At 38.8% G+C, this 13,408-nt stretch overlaps 2 protein-coding genes across 5 annotated transcripts; one reads left to right on the top strand and one right to left on the bottom strand.

Moving 5' to 3' along the window:
• Positions 1–6: 6 nt before the first annotated feature.
• DNAJA4 (DnaJ heat shock protein family (Hsp40) member A4) lies at positions 7–5,397 on the top strand. Of its 3 annotated transcripts, none has more exons than XM_009643937.2 (7): positions 7–538; positions 1,547–1,727; positions 2,614–2,718; positions 3,523–3,750; positions 3,830–4,060; positions 4,584–4,684; positions 4,772–5,397. In XM_009643937.2, exons 1-7 carry the CDS (start codon positions 518–520, stop codon positions 4,988–4,990), a joined length of 1,086 nt encoding a protein of 361 aa, XP_009642232.2. In that variant the 5' UTR covers positions 7–517; the 3' UTR covers positions 4,991–5,397. The 3 variants fall into 3 exon arrangements, with proteins under 3 accessions (XP_009642232.2, XP_035755486.1, XP_035755485.1); XM_035899593.1 differs by having other exon boundaries at positions 1,092–1,727; positions 4,772–5,395; XM_035899592.1 differs by having other exon boundaries at positions 7–1,293; positions 4,772–5,395.
• Positions 5,398–5,747: 350 nt separating this feature from the next.
• Positions 5,748–13,408, bottom strand: WDR61 (WD repeat domain 61). Of its 2 annotated transcripts, XM_009643936.2 has the most exons (11): positions 13,320–13,408; positions 13,166–13,209; positions 13,046–13,073; positions 12,585–12,690; positions 11,509–11,681; positions 10,204–10,352; positions 9,756–9,849; positions 8,894–8,987; positions 8,133–8,225; positions 7,400–7,478; positions 5,748–5,971 (listed from the first exon to the last, which is right to left on the bottom strand). In XM_009643936.2, exons 2-11 carry the CDS (start codon positions 13,175–13,177, stop codon positions 5,882–5,884), a joined length of 918 nt encoding a protein of 305 aa, XP_009642231.1. In that variant the 5' UTR covers positions 13,178–13,209; positions 13,320–13,408; the 3' UTR covers positions 5,748–5,881. The 2 variants fall into 2 exon arrangements, with proteins under 2 accessions (XP_009642231.1, XP_035755487.1); XM_035899594.1 differs by lacking the exons at positions 8,133–8,225; positions 13,320–13,408 and having other exon boundaries at positions 13,166–13,264.

Below are 13,408 nucleotides of genomic sequence, written 5' to 3'. Positions count from 1 at the left end.
CTCAAGATGGGGGCGACTGGGCCGGGAGAGCCCGCGGGCTGGCGCAGGGCCGCGTGCGTGGGGCACCGCGGGCCTTCCACGTACCGGTCGCTCTTCACGTACAAAGGCGGAAAGCGCGCCCATAACCTTACTTTTAAATTCTGCTTTGCCTAAAGGACGGACACGATGCCCTTACCGCAGCATAGCGCGATTAAATGAAGGCTCCCGTTCTTCGGCGTCTCTAAAAGGCGCCTGAAGCTGGCAGCAGGCCTGGCGGCCCGGCTACGGCAGGAGGGGGATGCCTTAGTTCCTCTTGTTGGACGCAGTTCCTGTCGCTCTCCCCGTAGTTGCTGATTCTTAGTAGGCATGCTGGTTAAAGCGGCAGAGCTGACAGGATTTCCAGTGCCCTAATGGCCATCGTGCTGTGTCAGATGTTGCAAAGGCCGGTGGTGGATCCAGCTGCCGGCACTGCTGTGTGTGCTGGGGTTGCGCTGGATGGATTTGTGTTCCTGAACAGGATGAGTTTTCTTCAGAGAAAATGCTAATGCATATGTACAAGGTAACTATCCAGATGAAGTCACAGGGCTGCACACGTGTGGACTGTTTACAACAAAACCATTTTACATGCTCCTAGCAGAGACCCGCTCAATTCCACATGTTGCCTAGGAGGATAAATGAGCACCACAATTGGAGAACTGGAAAATTTGAATGATAGGATTATTTATCTGAAAGCTCGTCCTGTAAAACCTTAACATAGGAACAGAAGCTCAATATTTGTGTATCTAGTACACTAATTGACAAAAGTCAAGCTAGTTATAAAGTAACATAGCTAGAAGTAACCTTTTCTGCTTTGAATTTTGGCCTGCTTTTTTACTTGCACTGCTTTACCTCATCATATGTAAATGATGTTTAAAATGGAAGTAGTCATTTCAGTAATAGCAAATTGTGTTTAAAAATTGACTTGGTTATCTTAGTAATAGGAAATTCCTGATAGCTATTTAAACAAATCCCTTAATTTTTTTGATAACGTGGATGTTTGGATTTGTATCTAAGTCCTTCTATTTGCGATGAGTAAGCAACACCAGCAGCTGGTCACTTAATTCTCTGTTTAGTTCTGCCTGGATGTAGCAGCTCAGCAGGCATGAAGGACCCCTGTGTAGCTGTAGAACAACTAGCACTACTGCTGTGGCCAGTGAGCATCTGGGGACCGCCAAGACTTCGGGGATAGTATTATATACCTTTCTAAATGGATTTGTTAGAGGTGTATAATGGTTGCAACTACCCCAGTCATCAAAGTGTAGTTTGCATCTGCTTGTAAGTTGGATGTGACTCTCAATTAAGCCTGCTTGTAACATGGGAGGAGGGGGGGAGAGGGAGAAAAGGGGTGGTTTTCCTGGACAAAAGTATACTATTATAGTCTGTTAACACATTTGTTCAGGGAGTATCCTTTTGGAAAAAAATGCTACAAGAGAGTGCTGTAGTGGCTCAATCTGAAGATGGAGTTGCATATGAGAGGGTTACTTTTCCTCTTGGTCATAGTTGTTCAGAGCTTCTTTTTTCTTTTTAGTTTAAACTCATATCCCAGGCATATGAAGTTCTGTCGGACCCAAAGAAAAGGGACCTCTATGACCAGGGTGGGGAGCAGGCTATTAAAGAAGGAGGCCTGAGTGGCGGCAGCTTCTCTTCACCCATGGACATCTTTGACATGTTCTTTGGTGGTGGAGGCCGAATGAATAGAGAGAGAAGAGGTACACAGTTCTAAACAAGTTCTAGAAACTCTAACCCTGCACTTAAGCATAAAACACATGTGCTGTTCTGCTAAGTGCACATAGTGTGGATATTACTTGTTGCAGCAATAGATCAAGTAAACTATGATTTTTTTTAACTTTTTTAGTTACTCCAGATTCTAATAAAGTAGATAACATGATGTAGCCATAGCAATCTTTCTGATGAGTTCTGTTTATTTTTTTTGTTGAAGTGGGTGTGGGTAATCTGTAGGGGAGGGGGAAACATTGGTAGGTTAGAGCAGTTGCATTAAACCTGTTTCAAGTTACCTTTTTTCCAGATCTGTGCCTCACTTGCTTTGGGCAACTTGCTTCAAAGGACACCATCAACTTAAACTTCTGTAATGTTAAATCTCATTAAAATATTTTGGAAAAATTAAGTGAAACTGAGTATAGAGTGCTGCTAAAAGCACAGTATACTTTTTGTGAGCAAGTAATAACTTGCTATAAAATCTTTGAAATGATGCCATGAAATGGCATGGAAATTTCTAGGTAGGCACAATAGCAATCTCTAAATTGACTGGATCTGAAGCTGGTAGTGTCCTTGCATCTTGCTGTTTCAGTTAAGCTTACAAAATTAGGGGTAGGAGCAGGGGTAGGGTGGCTTTAATGATGCTTTGCTTAATTACAGCTAAACTATGTTCTGACATAAGTGAGTGCAGCTCAGTGGAAGCTGATGGAACTGCACATGCTTTTAAGGGGGCTGAGCTGTGTTCAAAGTTTGGAATGAACTTTACATTTCTTCAGTGAGACTGCATGTATGAACAAGTGTAGAAGCTTATAAATAAAGATTTGTCCTTACAGCAGTTGAACCAGAATTAATCTTTCTCTTTTTTTGTCTTTTTTAAAGGCAAAAATGTTGTGCACCAGTTAGGTGTATCTCTTGAAGATTTATATAATGGTATTACCAGGAAACTGGCACTGCAAAAGAATGTTATTTGTGGAAAGTGTGAAGGTAAAGAAACAAGTAGTGGTTGCAAACCCCTCGTACTCCAAGCCTTTTTTTCTTTCTTAAAAAGAACGCTGGGGGCTGGGAATAAAGCGTAGGGGCTTTTTTTTTTTTTAGATTTTTATTTTTCTCTTTCCTTTCTTCCCCCCACCCCCAGTATGCCAGGGTATTTAGTTCTTATTCATGTTATCCAAGAATAAGGATCTCTTAAATGTAGTGGTGTAAAGTTATTGTTCTAATGGCAGACTTAAACTCTGTGCAAATTATAGTTAAGGGTACCTAAATTAAAAGTATCTTAATCCAGAACTTTAATAAATGGCTGCTTCGTTAAACTTTTTTTTTTTAATTGCTGTGGGTAGAAGTCTAGCTTGCATTACGCAACTCACTTTATAGCAATTAAGTATCCATAATGACTGGTGGTCTTTGTGGTAAATCTTAATGAGGTCTTGTATCGTACTACTCTATTAAATATTTAGCAAGCAGATTCTTTCCAAAGTATTACTGGAATGTCTAGGTCTTAAAGTCAGTATGCTGGTAGTTCCTTGAAAACCAAGATGTATTGGGAGGTGGGGCAGAGGTTAGGAAAATAAGCTGTGCATAGAAAACTTGACTTTCTTTTGCTTGTAGAAACTTCTAATTTGTGGGGCATGTTATGCAATGGAAACTAGATTCCTATCATTGGAAATATGTTACTGAACTATTCTTAAGTTGCCCTAAAGGTGGTCAGTCAGTGAGTTCCAGCCTGACTACTGTAGAGTAACTTTGGGGATGTTTTTGAGACTGAGATAAGATTTAACTTTTTTGTCAAAGGTTATGGCGGAAAGAGAGGGGCAATAGAAAAGTGCCCTGTGTGTAAAGGAAGAGGAATGCAAGTTCTAGTTCAGCAGATTGGACCTGGCATGGTACAACAAATCCAAACTGTGTGTCCAGAATGCAAAGGCCAAGGTGAAAGAATAAATCCGAAGGACAGGTGTGACAACTGCAATGGCTGTAAGGTTGTAAGAGAGAAAAAGATCATAGAAGTTCATGTTGATAAAGGTAAGAACTGTGTATTTGTTCTGTGTTCCTAATCATAGTCTATAGTTCTGCAGAGAATAAACGTGTTTCTTCTCTCCAGGTATGAAGGATGGGCAGAAGATAGTATTTCATGGAGAAGGTGACCAGGAGCCTGATCTGGAGCCTGGTGATGTTATAATTGTGCTTGATCAAAAGGATCACAGTGTCTTTCAGAGGCGAGGGCATGACTTAATCACAAAAATGAGAATTCAACTCTCGGAGGCTTTATGTGGTTTCAGAAAGACCATTGAAACTCTGGACAACAGAGTTCTTGTCATATCGTCTAGGCCAGGTAGGTCTTAAGAGTTCTGATGATACATAAATGGCTTGCCTGTTTCATTGTGCCTGGACTGGGTTTTTGTGGGGGGTGTGATTATTTTTTTCTTTTTGAATTTTTTTTAACCAGTTGATTCAAACTACACTTGGTTCTTTGTCATTCTTCTTGCTCCTTTTAGAACATTACCTGCAGAATTATAGCTAAAGCTGTCAAATGCTTCTTCAGTAGACTTCAGCTTCAGTCTGTGGATAGTCAGGAAAATGAAATTCAAGAGGGCAGAAACTTAAACTCTACTAAGTTGTTTGTTAATTCAGCCTGGAGGCTATGCTAAGAGAAGCTGACTCTTAGAAGAAATGGTCTAAATGGCCTTCCTTCTGTATAGTTTGTTTTACTACTTTTCCATCTGCAGCCTTTTCTGTGAGTTGCTTAGTAGCCTCCTTCAGATGCTGTAGGAACACTGCTTGTGTATAACCCTGCTTTCTACGGTTATGAAATGCCTGTCACATTAGCTTGCTGACAACTCTTAACCTTCGTGTAGGTGAAGTGATAAAACATGGTGACCTGAAGTGTATCTACAATGAAGGGATGCCCATCTACAAATCTCCAATGGACAAAGGCAGCTTAATTATACAATTTTTGGTAAGTTGACTGCTTTTCTGTAGCAAAAGTCTTTGTGTTGGCATTGGGAGTAACTATTCATTAAAATACAATAATACAAAATTGTAGGTCCAGTTCCCAGAGCACTACTGGCTCCCAAGGGAGAAACTGTGTCTGCTGGAGGCTCTGCTTCCTCCCCGAGAAGATGTTATGATTACAGATGAGATGGATCAGGTAGACCTTGAAGATTTTGATCCAAGTGAGCAAACCTACCGCAACAGTGGGGGAGAAGCTTATGAAGAAGATGAGGAGGGTCCAAGAACAGGAGTACAATGTCAGACATCTTGAAGCAAGGTGGAATGGATGTCATCTAAAATGTAAATTTTCACAATGAAAACTGCATGGCTGTAATAGCCACTGCTTGTGGTTTTTGTGTTCAGCAAATTGAGTTGCTGCGCTGTTGGTATCACCTTTTTGTAACTAATTTATATTGTGTTCTTGTAGTCTTTATATATAAGCAAATGTCACACAGCTGAGAACCAACTGAGTTGGTATACATTTTCTTTTGCTGTGAAGGTTCTCAATTTATTTCACCTGTGCTATTTATATAAGACTTTGGCAATATCGATAGAGGCTAAGTGGAATGTCTTATGTAAATACTTTCATACTGGAAAATTAATTTCATGGAATAAAACATAGCAAATAACTTCTAATAAATAGAACTCTTCACATTTTATTATGCTTCTCTTGTACTTTCTAAGCCGCGCTAGACCCTCTCTATTGAAGTTTCTCTAAGCAGGTGTTCAACTTAAGTGACCCTACTGCACTCACTGGTACATCAAGATGAGTGCAGGCTATCGTTTCCCATGCATACAACAGCCTCAGTCCTTTTTCCTTTTGCTAAAATAAGCTGCTATGAGACCTGGTCAATGCTTCTCAGGCCTAGTCTATTTATGTATAAAAGGCAGGAGAGATTAACTGAGCAGTTACTTCAACCATGACTACATACTTCCAAAAATAAATTTTCCCAAGGATTAGACAGAAGTTACTTGCAGCTGTAGCTTTTATTTTAAAAAACATAAAGCTTTCTCATGCTAAACAAAATGAAAATTACATATAAACATACCTGATTTCGCAGATCAGCATTACCAAAATGCTTTTATACTAAAAAGTTAGAGAGGACAGTAGTATTCCTAAAAACTGCCACAAGAGTTAACCAAAAGGTCTGAATCAGTACATTTAAACTGGACAATCATAAATATGAATTTCTTGGTCATCTCCCACAGATACAATTTTGGACCCGCTTCCATTGTATTTCACTCCCCAAACCTGCAAATAGGACATATGTGAGGTTATCAACAGGAGACCAAGAAAAACATCTTCCCAGCAGTCACATTTATTGACTATAACAAGCAGAAGAGGGAGGATTATTTAAGATCACCTTACAAGAGCTGGTCTGTATTTAACAGCTTTCATTTTTTATTTTCTGCTTTAATGGCAGATGAAGCTGATGAAGCAGAGAAGGACACTGCCATCTAGTAGCCTGACAAGTTCTTACATTCTACTCCTACTGGCAATAGATTACACAATCTAAAGATACTTGGAAAAGGCTGAAAACCTACTTGCCCCAGTTTGTATAAATCAGACATATCATTTTCACTCCTGCCCATCCTGTCTTCCTTTCTGAAAAGAGTATTTTACAGTGCTTCCAGGAAAGCAAGAGAGGAAGCATTTTTCAAGCAGACTGACGCATCATGACAGAAAACAGTGATTCAGTTTATCCTTGGGCTAATTGAGCCATTTACTTACCCGTGCAAAGCTTAGAAAAATTCAGGTCAGTCCTCTTGACTTAAATTATGACAGTTACACAAACTCTTAACTGACCCCCATCTCCATCATCATGATGACATCAGGAAGAGTAAAGGCTATCCAGCACGTTAACATGGGATTGCAGAATGGATATATTGACAACAGCATGTTTTTGGGAATCTCATACACCATTTGGCATTAATACTTAAGAACGAGCCTTCCCAAGGGCTGATACATCTCTGCCTTTCACAAACTTAACAAGATTACAGACAACAAACAGCTAAAACACTGGAAAACCAATTCCACTTGGTACTTCAATACTAAAACCACCATAGCTGTGGACAACTGAAAAGGTTACCAGCAAAAAAGTACTATAGAAGGAAGAGCCCAAATAAAACCTGAAAGTTTCCTTTGTTAAATCTTCCTCTATAATCCATTAAAAAATAGCATTGTTCCATTTAACACCTAACATTTGGACAAAGAATATCTTCCCTCAAGGGCAGCTATCTCTGAGAGGGAAAATAAAACTAAAATAAAATAACAGACATTTGAGCAGGAAAAAGTCCTCTTAAGTTTCCAGGGTGCTTTCAAGCATCTTTTTAGATAATTCCATCCTATTAAGTACGTATTTTTCCCCCTTACACACGCACACACTGTGCAAGCAATAGAATTAAGACCACAGACAAAAAAATACACTCCTGTAAGAATCCTTTTGGCTACTCAGGATTGCCCTTACTTGGACCTGAAAAATGTAATTACTTGGCAGAGATCAACCTACACGCTTGGAACATTAGTTCAATATTAAGTGCCAAATGACCATTAGTAAGATTTCATTACAGCAAGGCAAAGTCCAACCTCAAAGCTATAGCACCCAATTGAAGCACAAATGTGCATAACTGAAGTGCTCCAGTGAACACAGTGACCTAGACGAAGCAATAGTAGACATACCTGATCTTGGTGGTCAAAGAAAGTGTGAACACAGGTTCTCGTTCCAGCATCCCAAACTTTTACACTTTTATCAGATGAACTGAAAGAAAAATAGTATTCATCAATGTTTAAATTAATAGATTAACTATAGTGCAGGGCAGAGCTTAAAAGATCTCATACAGTAGACATAAACCCTCTTTCACCCAACAAATACAGGGATGAAGTAGCAAAGGAGTGCATCTTCCACCAGGTTCCAGTTATCTTTAAGTTACATTTACTGTTTCAATATCTGCAAAATGAAAATGAAGACTCCCATTTTAGCCAGAAAATTCTCTGAAGCAAGTTCTTTGGATAAAGAAACTCCTGCTACATATACTTGGTCCCCCAACTGTCTGAGCCGTTTTAAGAGTTAACACTGAAGTTCAACTAGATTAATGTACTACTACATTAGGTTGTACTTTTTAATTCTACAGCAATTTCAGCTATTTAGAATCAAACTGCCCTTCTCTTAGGTTTAGATGTTCTTCACTTGGGGTGAACTACACTGCAGTGGGATGACTTACAGTATAAAACACTATTCACTACAACTGGTATCCCATCACAGGTTGGCTCCTGAATCTTCAATTGTAATGTATGTTATTCCATTATAGATTCCATTGCAATTTGTACACGATTGCTTTTTATGATCCATCTCTTTTTATAAATACAATTTTTTTTTTTCTGTAAGCATAAACAAGTTAAAATTCCTCAATACCTGGAAACAAAATGGGTATCATCAGGACAAAATGCTACATTTAATACCCAGGATCCATGACCACTTAATGTACCAGCCAAGTTTGCATGTTGCCTGTGGAAAGAACAAATTTTAACATTTGGTTTGTGGATTCCAGGGAAAAAGCAACAGGAATATATGCTAGCTAGTGCAGTCAGGAATGGTTCAATGCAAGTTCATGGAAGGTGACTTCCAGACATTTGTTCACCCAAGCTGAACTGGTGTAACAACGGATTCTGGTTTTCCACTTCAAATGGTTAATGTAAAAAGCAGTCACTAAGGAGACACATTGGTGGACAAAACAGTTTCACCATGAAGAAGGCAAAGTAATGCAGGTTTAGGGGAGTGAAGATCACTGAAGCAGTGCCTTTTCCCCCCTGGGGTCTTCCAAGTTTTTGCACAACACTACAGAAATCGGTCATAATTTCTTGGGTACAGAACAGAGATGTTTAAGATGGGTAAACACAAACACAGTACAGATACACAAAACAATTAGCCTGTTGCCTACAGGGCAAATATGAGTAAAGTAGCTTGTTTTCAAGTTAAGGCTGTCATCCACCTATGCACTTCTTAAAAACTACCTAGGGGTGTAGTATTTTATTATTTAAGATTATTTATTACATAAAGAAGTCACCAAAAGCTGAAGGGAATTATAGAGAGCAGAGTTTGATATATTTTTTATAGTATCAGCCTCTTGGAATAGTTATTTTCCTGTTAGCATGTCTTGCAAAATAACAACTTACACATCGTAGATTTTGATATAGCCATCATCTGAAGCAGTTACAAGTAACTGAGAATCTGGAGAAAATGTCAGTGAACGAATAGGCATCGCATGACCTGAAATTCAAAGTTACGTATGGCTTAGAATGTAGCTATTCCTCTTACTAATGACAGTGCTTAAGAAGCTACACCAGAACAGCAATTCCCCATTAAAAGAAAGCAACCTCTCTATGCCTCTACAGGCTTCTTCACACAACATAAAATGGAAACAGACAGTAATTTTGAACTTTGAATGTTAAGGTATGTCCACTGCAACATAGAAGTATCTTATTTTTTTCAGCTGTGAATCTTTATTAGAAATTATGTCATATTTTTGAATATGATTTCATATTAAGTGGTCTGGTTTTTTAATTAACTATACAACTGGACAGAAACTGCATGAACATAAAAAGCCCATTTATCTGTTAGAAAAATGCACATCTTCTACAAATAAAATGTTCAGTTATGTTTTAAAAACAGGAAAAAATTGCTATAAAACTGATACCACAGCAAAAAGAAAAAAATCACACGTGTGGCAGCACATATTTGGCTTAGCTTCATTCCCTTCTACTGCACTGCAACACAAGAAGGAGCTGCAGTTAAGCATTACTGACTGTATCTTTTGACACAGGCATTTATGATGCAGGCCTGAGTTTACAGTTTGGCTCTAATATTTTAAGTGGCTTAAGTTACAGCACACTAAATAACTAAATACTGTCTAACGGACAGAAACATCAACTCATCTATGCCATGGCTGTTGTATCTTATTCTGACTTGTGTTCTATCCTTTAATTTTGTTGAGGAATGAAGCCAGAACTTGGGTATTGCAAATACACAAAGCATTACCTTCTAGCGTATGCAGAAGTTTTCCAGTTGCAATATCAAAAATATTGATAATGCCATCTATCGCTCCACTGGCTAAGTATTTTCCATCTGGACTCTGTAATAAAACACAAAAAAGTATGCATTTAACAACTGTACATATTTATGCTATGTACCTCCCTGACATTCTCTTGACAGCTTTTCACAGATACGATCTACGCAACATACTTGGGCTCCAAAGTCCTGAAGACTTCAGCTGACTTATTCACAATATGTGGATAAACAAGATCAAAGTATACTCTCCATATATGCAGGGGGAAAAATGTCATGCAGTTTATTTATTTTGAACTATCAAAGTATGGCCATCATTTACTATTATGTAGAGATGACAGATGGAAACAAAAATATCTGATTTACAACATAATACAGCAACAGCAACTTCACATAAGAAAGGATCAATTGTGCTTCTTACATATGCAATGCTAAGGATGAACTTTCCTCTGGTGTCCAGAGAATATTCTTTCTTTCCGGTTTCAACACCAAAAATATTTACTTTTCCCACATGGCTTCCTGTTGCAAGGTACTGGGAATCGGGTGAAAAAGCCAGGGACCAAGCATCAACTGTATTAAAAAGAAAAAAATTGTTTAGCTTAATACTGTTTCTAGTTCTTATTCAACAATGTCAGTTCTGTATGCAGCTGTTTAGACATTTAGCCCCCTAACTACTCTTAATACTCCAAGTTTTTGCACGATGCTACAGAAATAGGTCATGCTCTTAACAAAAGTGTACAAGCTCATGAAAGTTAACTTCTTTCTATGTAATTAATGGAGCATAGCTTGAGCCATTTATTTCCATTTAGTGGAAAATCACATTTTCTAATAAGACCTTCAGCTTATTAGACACACATGTAACAATAAATTTAGAATTTAACACTGCATGAGTTAAGTCTAAAGTCTTACTTTTCTCCTGGTACCAAAAGATATTAAACCAATAAAAGAAAGCAACACTGGTATCTATCAAAGCACAGAAGATGCAGGAGAAACACAGATACACGAATGTAACATAGATTAACATTCCTTGCAACGGAATTTAAAAAACCATAACATTTTATAGCAGCATAACGTATTTATCTGGCACAATGTACTTCACAGGGTTTTTTTCTACATGCTTAATATTGATTTCCTAAAACACTGCAAGATTGTTCTTAAATTAGGGATTGCCAGTGGACCAATGGAATATTTACAAAAAGATCTTAGGCCCTGAATCCCAACTAGGAGGATGTAACATTGATCCAGACTTCAGCTTTACCGTGTTTTGACTTGCTCACTCAGGACTGGATGTACTGCATAAATAAGCATTGTATATACAGCTCAAATTCAGGGCAGTGCAGTGCTTATGGAGAAAGCTCAGACTTTCTTTGTAAATCAATTTGAATAGGCATTTGAATTATTTTTTAAAAATACCCTTTTATCAATACATCTGTAAGAGCAAGCTGGTTTCCATTCTGCTTTATGCACCAAGCAAAAAGCATATCTAAATGTACCTGAGAAAGCGTAAGTAGGGTGAAAAAAAATCAATGTAAAATTGACTGATACTACTTTAGGTTGAGTTCACTCAGATTTTTGCAAAGAAAGAAAGATTAAAAAAAAAACCAAATGAAAACAAAACACCACAAACCCTAGTCATCTCATACACCCTAATTATATACTGTACAGTGTTTACTATCTAGAGTAAGTACACTTCATATGCAGAGACAGCTTAACACTGATCTCTTACCAGGACCAGCATCTATTGACTTGATCTGTTTGCCAGTTTCTAAATCCCAAAGGCGAATATGGGCATCCAGGGAGCTGGAGGCTGCAATGGAGCCTGTGTGGCTGATATCCACAGATACCACGCCCAGCTGGTGACCCTCCAAAGTCCATTGTAGATCCAATTTTTCATCATTCCTTTTGTGCAAGGGAAACAAAAGCCTAGTTATGAATAGCTAGGGGGTACTTAAGCAATCTCCAACCTCAGACAAAACAAAGACAACCCACATTTCTCCATTTTGTTCAACAAAAGGGGAATCCAGCTTCACCCACAAAACATGAAGATAGCTACGCACAAATTGCTCTCTGTACTTCAGGGAAAGAACCAACAAATCAATCGTTTACCATATTTCTGCAAAGTGTGTATTTCAGCTTAAGTTGGTAAGTAGTCCCACTGAAATGTCCACCACACATCAATACAGGGGTACTTACACAGCAGACTCTTAATCTGTCAGCATAGCATGAAACGCAACAACCAGCATTTTTATAATCACCACAACACAGCTACTCGTGTCATTAAAGTGAAGCACACATTCAATACTGCTTTGGCTAAGAGATAGAACAATTTCTTTCCAAACGCATGCTTCAGTGTCGTGTGTATGAGGATACTGAGGATTTTTATTTTTTTTTAAATAAAGAAGGAAGATGTCACTTCCTCTTTTACTCTATTCCCATTATTCCTTTTGCAGTACACATGCTCCCAATGCATTCTCTCATAAAAAATTGCATTTCTAATTCTTTGGTTTAGAAATACATCAGGTTGTACTATTCCCTGGCAGATGACACATAAAATTCGATGTGCATTTTCAAAAGGATTTGCGTTCTTCAAAAATTAAAGCACATCCAAATGCTATCACTCCAAGAGAAATCATGCAACAATGAAGATAAGCTTGCTCAAGGGAACAGTTCTGCGTGCAAGCCCACCCCTTCCCTGATGTGACTTCTAACATCCCTGCAGATTATGGAAATTCAAGACTGCTGTATCTCCATACTGACTACCTCCAAGGTTTAAGAATGGTTAATATGGAAGACTTCACTTACCACTTCCAGACCTTCACTAGATCATCCAAAGAACCAGAGATCACTGTTTCAGAACCATCTTTTTTATTCTTTCCCCAGGCAACCGACCAAATGGCATCATCGTGAGCTAAAAGAGAATATAAGCACAGAAATTAAAAAATAGGTGGCTTCTTTTGATGGAAGACAGCTACCAGTTTTGGTAATGCTAGAATTGCTGATTGTAATGTTGGCAATAGAGCCCTTGCTCTTCAGGCCTATCAGTGCTCCAAGAGCCTCATCACCATCTCCATTGTTTCGAAACACAAGATGACTTTTGTTCACCACAGTCACCCTTGAGAAAACAGCACAGCTACTTTCGAATTATTCAGATATATACTTAATACAAACATAATCCAGGTCATCTCACAAGTATATCTGCCATTATCAATTTTACATCATCCAAGCAGACCAATATAATTGAATACATGTTAGTGTTTTCTCACCTTGCTCTTGCTTGAAGAGAATACCGTACTAGAAAGAAAAAATAATTAATATTACGTATGAGCAGCCTAAAAAACCATCAAGCTAGTGATTAGTTTATGTAACGCTGTGTTTTTATTTACCTGTGTGGTCATGTCTTTGCGGAAGCAATCTTAACAGGGATGCTCTGGAAGAAGAAAACCTATTAGGCTCGGCAGTAAGACTCTGCCTCAGAAACACTGCTCTGGAAGGAGAAAACCCGGCAGGCACCGGAGCAAGGCCTGAGGGAAACCCCACCTTTTTGCCACCCTCCGCTCGCGCGACGAGAAGCGCCCGCCACGCAAGGGTCCAGCACCCCCGCCGCGGGCTCCCCGCGGCCGCCCTCG

The sequence above is a fragment of the Egretta garzetta genome, unplaced genomic scaffold, assembly GCF_000687185.1.
Source record: "Egretta garzetta isolate BGI_Z169 unplaced genomic scaffold, ASM68718v1 scaffold287, whole genome shotgun sequence".
In the NCBI taxonomy this organism is placed as follows: domain Eukaryota; kingdom Metazoa; phylum Chordata; class Aves; order Pelecaniformes; family Ardeidae; genus Egretta; species Egretta garzetta.
This window is presented reverse-complemented; position numbering and strand designations above follow the sequence as displayed.